Source organism: Balaenoptera physalus (genome assembly GCF_965194825.1).
Source record: "Balaenoptera physalus genome assembly, chromosome: 19".
Lineage (NCBI taxonomy): Eukaryota > Metazoa > Chordata > Mammalia > Artiodactyla > Balaenopteridae > Balaenoptera > Balaenoptera physalus.
In genome coordinates, this window is record NC_138900.1 from 14,383,933 (window position 1) to 14,392,776 (window position 8,844).

At 51.3% G+C, this 8,844-nt stretch overlaps 1 protein-coding gene across 1 annotated transcript; it reads right to left on the minus strand.

Moving 5' to 3' along the window:
• Window positions 1-59: 59 nt before the first annotated feature.
• Window positions 60-967, minus strand: LOC309649409 (immortalization up-regulated protein). The gene is made up of 4 exons (XM_082439416.1): window positions 814-967; window positions 598-692; window positions 380-472; window positions 60-234 (listed from the first exon to the last, which is right to left on the minus strand). The coding sequence occupies exons 1-4, from the start codon at window positions 833-835 to the stop codon at window positions 97-99; spliced, it is 348 nt and encodes a 115-aa protein (XP_082295542.1). The 5' UTR covers window positions 836-967; the 3' UTR covers window positions 60-96.
• Between the last annotated feature and the right edge of the window lie 7,877 nt (window positions 968-8,844).

The window sequence follows — 8,844 nt, forward strand, 5'->3', positions numbered from 1 at the left end:
GGTCCGGGAAGGGGGATGGGGATGGGGAAGGGCGGGGCGGGGACAAAAGGCAACCTGGAGACCGAGAGAAGGTTTAATGAGCCCCGACCAGGCCCGTTAGTGGGAAGCCTCCTTCTTCTTCCCCTCCTTCTTCTTGCCCTCCTTCTTCTCCTCCTTCTTCTTCTCCTTTTTCACCTTGGGCTTCTTGACCTTGCCCGGGGCGCTTTTGTGCTGCTCGGAGCTGGCAGCGCCGGGCTGTGGGGCGGGGGGCGGGGGGCGGGGGGGGGGGAGGGAGAGGAGAGAGAGGGTTCGCCTGTGAGACGTCGGCCCGAACTCCTGGCTGGGACTCCGCCCTCACCTGGGGCGCCGGGCACCCGCTAGAGAGGGGTAAGCCTCTTACCTTCGCCTCATTTTCTGAGTCGCTGGAGCTGCAGCTGGAATCTGAGGAGGTTCCGTGCTCGTGGCCGTGGCCGTGACCGTGGCCGTGGTGATGCTAGTCGGAGGCATGGCAGTGAGGCCGGGGACCCCCTTCCCAGCTCCCATCCCCCCATGTCGGAGGCCCCAGACCTACCGGGGCCCTGGGGTCAGAAACACCCTCCTAAGAATGAAGTGACTTACCTTCAGGTTATCAGCTCCCTGAACTTTGGCGGGGGCGTGCTTGGGGTCTCCCACCTGGCCTGCCCCCTGGGGCTTCTTGGAGGTGGACTTCAGGGCTGCAGAGAGAAGAGAAATTGGGTGCGTTGGTGCAAGCGCAGGGGATGCCCCGTTGGAGGCAGTCCCTGGGTTTGAGTCTGGCCCCCTGCCCCTCAAGCTACCCACTCCCCAGGAGCGCACCTGCAGACAGGTCGACCTCCATGGTGGTGAGAGAAGGTACGTCTGCAGGGCCAGAGGCAGGGGACGGGCCTTGGGGAGAGGCAGTGGGCCGGCCCCGGAAGTTCTGAGGAGCCCCACCCGAGACCTTTGTTCAGAGTCCTTAGCCCTGACTCACGGCCCCTCCCCAGCACCGCCCAACTGGTCCTCTGGGAAATGGGGAGGGTGGACAGTTAACTTCTGTCTCCCCCGCACCACCACCCACCCAGTGAGCCTTGGCAAGTGAGCGGTGGGTGGGGCTGGGGGAGGAATGTGTGGGCAGTTGCAGATTTGAGGGGCTAGAGCTGTTATTAGCTTCCCCTAAAAGGGTCAGGTCCTTGCTTTTGAAGAAATGAGAGGGAGGGTGCCTCCCCGTGCCCTCTGTTTTATGTGATAATACTGACACTCCTTGTGCACTTCCTACGTGCCGGGGCCGCTGTTCCAAGGGCTTCAGATACATTAACTCACTATAACAATGCCTCTGGCTTGGTGAGAAGCAGTGTCTGAGGAGTGAAAAGCATGAACTTGGAACCAGTCTGCTGATTGGAAGCCCATCTGTATTACTTAGTAGCAGAGGGATCTGGGGAAAGTTACTCCCCCTCTCTGGGCCTCAGTTTCCTCATCTGTAAAGGACAGCTACCATATGGAGCTCTTGTAAGAATCAAATGGATTAGTTTCCCACAACCATGCCTGCACACAGTTACAAGGAGTAAGTGCTTATAAAATAATGTTTGGTTTTTAAGTAAAAGGTAGCTACGGTTGCTATCCCTATTTTACAGGTGAGAAAACTGAAGGACCAGTTAAGATGACAAGGGACAAAATTAGCCCCTTGTGAACAGGCTAGAACTGAGATTCGAACCCAGGCAGTGTAGCTCAAGTCCAAGGCTGTGCCTGGCCCCTTTGTCTCACCCTGGGGGTCACTCAGCAGCCAGGCGAGCCCAGCCTTCCCTCCCCACACTGCGCAGGGCCCAGGTTAGGCTCAGCGAGGAGTTGGGGCCTGCGTCATCTGTTCCGATGGCTGTGAGGCTAGGAGTCCTTGGGAGTCCCTCTCCAGCCCAGCCCTGCTGCCAAGTTGGGTGCCTGGACCTGCAGGAGTGGCAGGCAAGGCTGGCATTTAGGCAGGAGCAGATAGCTGAGGCCTCCGGATGATGATGAGCGTGCAGTAATCAGCCTTGTGCATTCAGGTCTCTGCTCCAAAGTCCATTCCTTAGAGGAGGCTGCCCTGACTGCTGGCTCCACGGAGCCTCGTCACTCCATCCCCTTTCCCCTGCTTCGTGGCCAGCATAGATAGCCCTTGCTTACCACTCTCTGAGGTTATCTTTATTCTCACGTGTTCCTTCAGCATATATTTATTGAGTACCTACAATGTGTCCAGCACAGTTCAAGTTCTGGGGACACAGAGCTGAAGAAACCCAGCAAAAATTCCAGCCCCATGGAATTGACATTCTAGTGCGGGGAACAAGGCAAAATGTAGAGTATGTTAGAAAAAGCTGGAAACAAAACTGTCCATCAGTTGGTGAATAGATATACAAAATGTGATATATCTATCCATACGATGGAATACTATTCAACAATAAAAAGGAATGAACTCCTGACATACGCTACAGCTACATAAACCTCAAAAACATTATGCTGGGTGAAAGAAGCCAGACACAAGAGACTGCATATTGTATGATATCATTCATATGAAGTATTCAGAAAAGGCAATTAGAGAGACAAAGTAGATTAGTGGTTGCTGGGAGCTGAGTGTGGGAATGGCGATTAGCTGTAAATGGCCATGAGGGATCTTACTGGGGGGAAGGGGATGAAAATGTTCAAAAACAGATTTATGGTGATAGTTGCACCGCCTGGTAAAATTATTAAAAATCACTGAATTGTATATTTGAAATGGGTTTTATGTAACTATATAACTCAATGAACTCTTTTTTTTTTTTTTAAAAGTAATATGTGTTAAGAAGAGAACTACAGCAAGAAGGGGGACCAGGGAATGACTATGTAGTATGTTTGGGAGACGCTGGATTTCAGATAGAGTTACCAGGGAAGCCTCACTGAAGTCTTTTTTGAGTACAGATCTGAAGGTGAGAAAACAAGCCATGCAAGCACATGGAGGCCTATCTAGGCAGAGGGAGTAGCAAGTGCAAAGGCCCTGAGGCAGGAATGTACCTGTGTATCTGAAGAGCTGGAGGGAGAGAGGTAGAAGAGGAGGGATGGTTGGGGTGGGTGGTGGAATGTCTTGTAAATCAAAGATTTTTGGTCTTTACTCTGAGTGAGAAGAGGAGGTGAACAGTGATTGCGGCTTTGCCGACAACCGTGTGCAGGATATGAGCGAAAGTGCCTGTCTCTCCTGGCAGAACATAAATTCAGGAGGGTGGGAGCTTCGTTGCTTTGCTCAGCGCCTGGAACGGTGTGACTCAGAGTTGGTGCTCCCTATCACTTGGTGAATTAGGTTACCTCATGCCGGGCAGTGTGGTAACGGCAGGTTAGAGCAAGCTTAGAGTGGCTACGAGTTTGGGTTCTGGAGGTCAGTCTGCTTACAGGTGAATCCTTGCTCTACCCCTTACTGTTCTGTGGACCATTAAGTTAGTCAGTCTGGCCCTCATTGTCCTCCTCTGTCAAATGGAACTTACCTCATAAGGTAAATGGTTTTGCACAGAGCGTGCCTGGGACAAGGTAAATAGATACTTGATAAATGTTAGTTTTTATTATGATTCACAAACACAGTCTCATGATTCCTTAAGAAACTGGCAATAGGATCCCCATGTTATATGTAGTTGAGCCCTAAAATGTACAGTAGGACACTGGGCTAGCAGGTTGTGGGACAGCAGTGTGAGACCTTCCAGACTCAAGAGGAAGTAGTAGCTCTTCACTGCTGTGCTAAATAAAATTGTGGGGTGAGTGAGTGAATGGGTCCAGGGAGACCTCAGCCTGGTCCTTCAGACCCCCAGTTATTCGCTCCTATATTATATTTAGGATGTGGCAGCTTTCAGAGACTCTGAAGACAGAGGCTTAACAAGAGAGCTTCACTTTTCTCTCCCACGGAAACCTGAGCTGGTGGGAGTCCAGAGCAGGTGAGTGGGTGACTCTGCAAGACCATCCAGGGACCGGGCTCCCTCTGTCTGGGTGCTCTGCATTCCTCCAGGACGTCGCCCCTGGGCCTGTGGGGAGGCCGGCCCCCACCATCGGGTTCTCAGGAAGGAAAAGGGCAAGTGGAGAGCACACCACTTCCTTTTAAGGACCCGACCGGGAGGCAGCACACATCCCTTCAGTCAGGATTTAGACACCTGGTCACATCCGGCTGCAAGGGAGACAGGGAAACAGCGAGTTTCTAGCTGGGCAGCCACATACCCACGAAAACCTGGGGACTTCTATTACTGAAAGGAAGAAAGGGAAATGGGACACGGGAGCCTATCACTACTGCCTGTCGGCAGCAAGTGTCCCTCCCTTACTCCCTTACTCCGGAAGGTTTACAAATGGAGGCGAGATTAAAGCTGGGAAGGTGGACATAAATACTTGGATGAAAAACGTAAGTGAGACAAGGGCCCTCCTACGACAAGGGCGTGTCCATCTGCTCTTTAAAAGTGAGTTCCCTGCCATTCAGTTCTCATCTTCCATGGCTAATGGAAGCAGAGACAGTAGCTGATGCCTGCCTTCCCCAGGCCCTGCCTGCTCCTGGTATCTAATGGCACTGCCCTCCCCTGCTTGTTTCCTCATTATTTCTGCCTAAAATGACTTGGTCCTATGGGTATAAGCAATGCCTTCTCCTTTGTAGGAAAAAGAGACTTGTGTTCCCAACTGGCCTGCAATCCCCATGTCATTCACTGCTAAGATCAGCTTACCTTTTCTCCAGCATTTCACCAGCAGACACGCTTCAGAGGGTCACTCCAACCCTGACGTTTTTACTTAATCACTGCAGTTTAGGAAGAGAGTTCTGGATGCCAACTTTAGGGGTATAGGACCAAGGAGCGGAGTGCTGGAAGAGACAGTCCTCCATGGGGGTCCGGTGCTCCTGCACGTCTGTGGACTGACGTAGCTAGTTGGAAGAGAAACTGCTGAAGGCCTGGCTTCGTCTTCTTCCTGAAGCTTACATGGCCAGAGTGCCCCAGTCCTACAAACATCATAATCCCTGTTCTGGAGTGTTTTCTTTGAACCTAACCACATCCCAGGAGATGGATGACCTTAAGCACACAGTATGCAGGGACTCAGTTTCTTTTCCCACAAGACAGAAACGCTGCACTGGCCCTGGATGTTCTGGAATACTAATAATCAGAAAATCTCAACAGAGCCTCCTTCAGGAGGTGCCAAGGGGCTGACAGCCCAGCTAGGGAAACCCAAGCTTGACCTCACCCCTCTGACTGTTGTGTTTGGGACTTGATTTTATTCTATTTACAAGCTAATAAATTAAAATTAGCCTTGTAACTGTTTCCAAAGCGCTGGCAGGAGCCTTGAGACTCCTGAGTCAGAGACAAAAGGCTTTGTTACAGCAGCAGCATAAGCATCGACCTGTGTGTTGGCCTCCCCTGCCCCATGGGGGCAAAGCGGAGGTCCAGATGGACACTGCACATGCGGGGACTGGTAGCATTACAATAGAGGGATGCTGAGCGTGGGGTACACACCACTTTATAGCAGACAGGAGGCAAGCCTGCTCTTTGTCCCAGAGGGAGCCATTACCTCACCTCACCTCATCCCTCAAGGTGCTCTCACTGCAGACCCAGCCTTGAGAATGGCCCAGGTAAACAGCTGTCAGGGTTGTGCGTTCTTGGAACACCCAGCAAGACACGCAGAAGCAGGAGACCCCTGTGGAGGGCTGTCTTTCCAAACAATGCACCTCTCTTGGCTTCTGATGAATTTTCACATGCGTATGCCATTCTGTCAGCTGCTCTGATGGATTAACTTGACTGAGGCTGGGACCAAATTCAGTTTGTCTCATACGGCATTTAATTACTGTCAGCAGGACTCCAAGTAGCAGTGACTCCTGTTGATGAGGCCAACCTGCCATCCAGTGTCCTGGACTCATCAAGCTGTGACCAAGCAGGGCTTATTTCAGCCAGCCAGGATGTAATCTAAGGCTAGTCTCTTATCCATTAGGAACCCCACAGTGGAGTTCAGACTGACCTGTTGATCTTTGGTGTCACTGCCAATAATTACAAGGCCCCAGAGCAGGTCCTCATGCCCAATGGAGAGACATCGTGACTCATTCTTTCCCACATGCAAACACGCAGAGTACTGGGCACAAGACACTCCAGTTCAGGATTTGTTATTAAACTTGACTTGGAACACCACTGCACTGGTTTGGTTAAGCCACATGGGCAGTGCCATGAGTAGCTGCAGCCTCAATTGCCATACATGGCATAGCCCGGAGCTGCTTGGCATCAGAAGTGTGTGCTTTTGTTATCAGCCAGATTAGAACAAGACTGAGCAGGTCCATGTGTTTGTAAACGTCTATGGGTGGGGCCCACATTCAGGCGTTGCTGCTGTTGGCATCGGGTATAGCAGAATGGTTCAGGAGCGGCTGGGTCTATGTGCCACATTGCCTGCTGCAGGGCTCAGGCGGACCAGGTGATGGATTGGCAGGCTGCAGTGTTAGATCTAGAGGACAGAAAGAGCACTGATTACACCGCTCCTTCCCCCCCACCTCCTGGGGTCTGAGGTGTTCCCTTGCCAGGTGCCAGGTTGTTATTCTCCCTCCGAGGACACGAAATCAGTGTGACTCCCATCCCAGAAGGTATAGCTTTACCTCTTCTATCATCACCTACTCACACCCAGACCTTTTGTTTGGAAAGGTCAGATGTGAATGGAACAAGCATTTTTTACAAATTTACAGAGACCACGTGGGCCACTGTAGGGAGACGTGGCAGGCAGGGCACTCAGTGACCAAGTGGTCATTGTTTTCATGACCTGGGACTAGTCATCCAAGAAAGAATCTCGGAGGCTGAACCAGAATTAATTCCTGAGGCCCCCCTTTGGTCAGCTGCCACCCAGAGGGTGCACCAACCAGGCGAACCTGGGCTTGCTGTTAGGGGGAAGAAAGATGCATCATACACAGGAATGATGAGGGTAGAATTCCAAATTTTCGAAATAGTCTATATAACTCCCAACCCCTTTGACCTGATCTTTACCCAGGAGATAGAGATAAATCCTTTCTGGTGACAAACACATTCAGTGACCAAACTACCTTACTAAAGTGTATGGACCAGGAAGAGGTAGAGATCTTTGTTGAGTTGATTTTTTAGAAGTCCATTCCACCTCTGAGGATGACAAAGGCCATGAAATGTCCATTGAACACCTTGGCTACTGGCCTATTGTTAGGCAGCTTTTGCAACGAAAAGAGGACCAACGTCAGCCTTTAAATGGTCTAGAAAGTGGAAAACATGGCAGTTTAGTTTCAAGGGCCATAGTGGCGTGGCAGGAGGTGGCTGACCAGACTGGAAGAGCAGCATCATAACCTGGAAAAGTACAGAAGGGAGACAGACACCACTGGCAGACAAGGAGCGCCGCAAGGCCCCATGCTGTCAATCTGCCAGGAGCAAGTGGAGCCACGGGGCCTCCCAAACCACAAGACAGAACAGGACAAATTCTGGCAGAAGTGAGTCACAGAGATAACTTCTGCATCAGAAACATATAAAGGTACACTATGAAAAACCTGCGAAAACTCGACTGGCCTTGATGGAGAGAGAATTCACTTCATGATCTTCCTACTGCAGTAGAATTATTTAAAAGTGATTCCCAGACTTCCCTGGTGGTCCAGTGGTTAAGACTCTGAGCTTCCAGTACGGGGGGCGCAAATTCGATCCCTGGTCAGGGAACTAATATCCCACATGTCACATGTCACGGCAAAAAAAACAACGAAAAAAGTGAAGTGATTCCCAACAGTTTCTTTTCAAATCCAAACACACTACTTTTTTCCTTCACATGAAGGAGAGACAACTCTTGTTCAAGCAGGTAGAGAAAGGCCAGAGGCATCAGTGGGTCTGAGGTTCCTGAATCCAAAGGGATACATGAGTGGACCTGAGAGTTGCTCGTGGGGTGGCAGGGTGGGTGTAGGGAAGAACCACCGACTACTAAGGAGGAACGAGGACACAGGTAGGTGGGCAGAGGTGGCCACCACTTCCCATGGGCAACCTGACATCTATGATCTCATGTGACCCTCACATCCACCCACCTTACAGGTGAGGAAACCGGAGGTTCAAAGGAGTTAAGTGACCTGCTTGCTGTTGCACACCTGGAGGCGGGTGGTAGGCAGAGAGTCTCTTCCCACTGTCTAGGCCCTCTTTCCCTGGACCACAGGCTCTTGAGGAGCACTGGGGAGGCGGGGAGGGCGGGGAGGGGAACAGGGGCGGGTGTCCCAATTTGTCTGGGATATGGCACCTGTTCACCAACTCTGAGTCAACCACAGTGAGGGCCTGGAGCACCAGGCTGCCTGGAAGGCTTGGCAGGGAGAATGCCAGAATCCATGAGCAACATCTACCATGGACCAGAGAGGCTGGGGGGGATTAATTGGATGAGGTATTTAGCCAATTGCTTCTGGAATAGATTTCTAAACCCTAATGGACACAAGCCTTTCCCCCAATGGACAGTCATCCCTCTAAGATATTGTGTGTTCAGTTCCAGACTACCACAACAAAGCAAGTATCACAATAAAGTCACATGAATTTTTTGATTTCCTGGTGCATATATAAGTTATGTCTACACTATAGTCTATTAGGTGTGCAATCGCATTGTGTCTAAAAAAACAATGTATATACCTTAATTTAAAAATACTTTAGGGCTTCCCTGGTGGCGCAGTGGTTGAGAATCTGCCTGCCAATGCAGGGGACGCGGGTTCGAGCCCTGGTCTGGGAAGATCCCACATGCCGCGGAGCAACTCAGCCCGTGAGCCACAATTACTGAGCCTGCGCGTCTGGAGCCTGTGCTCCGCAACGAGAGAGGCCGCGACAGTGAGAGGCCCATGCACCGCGATGAAGAGTGGTCCCCGCACCGCGATGAAGAGCGGCCCCCACTTGCCACAACTAGAGAAAG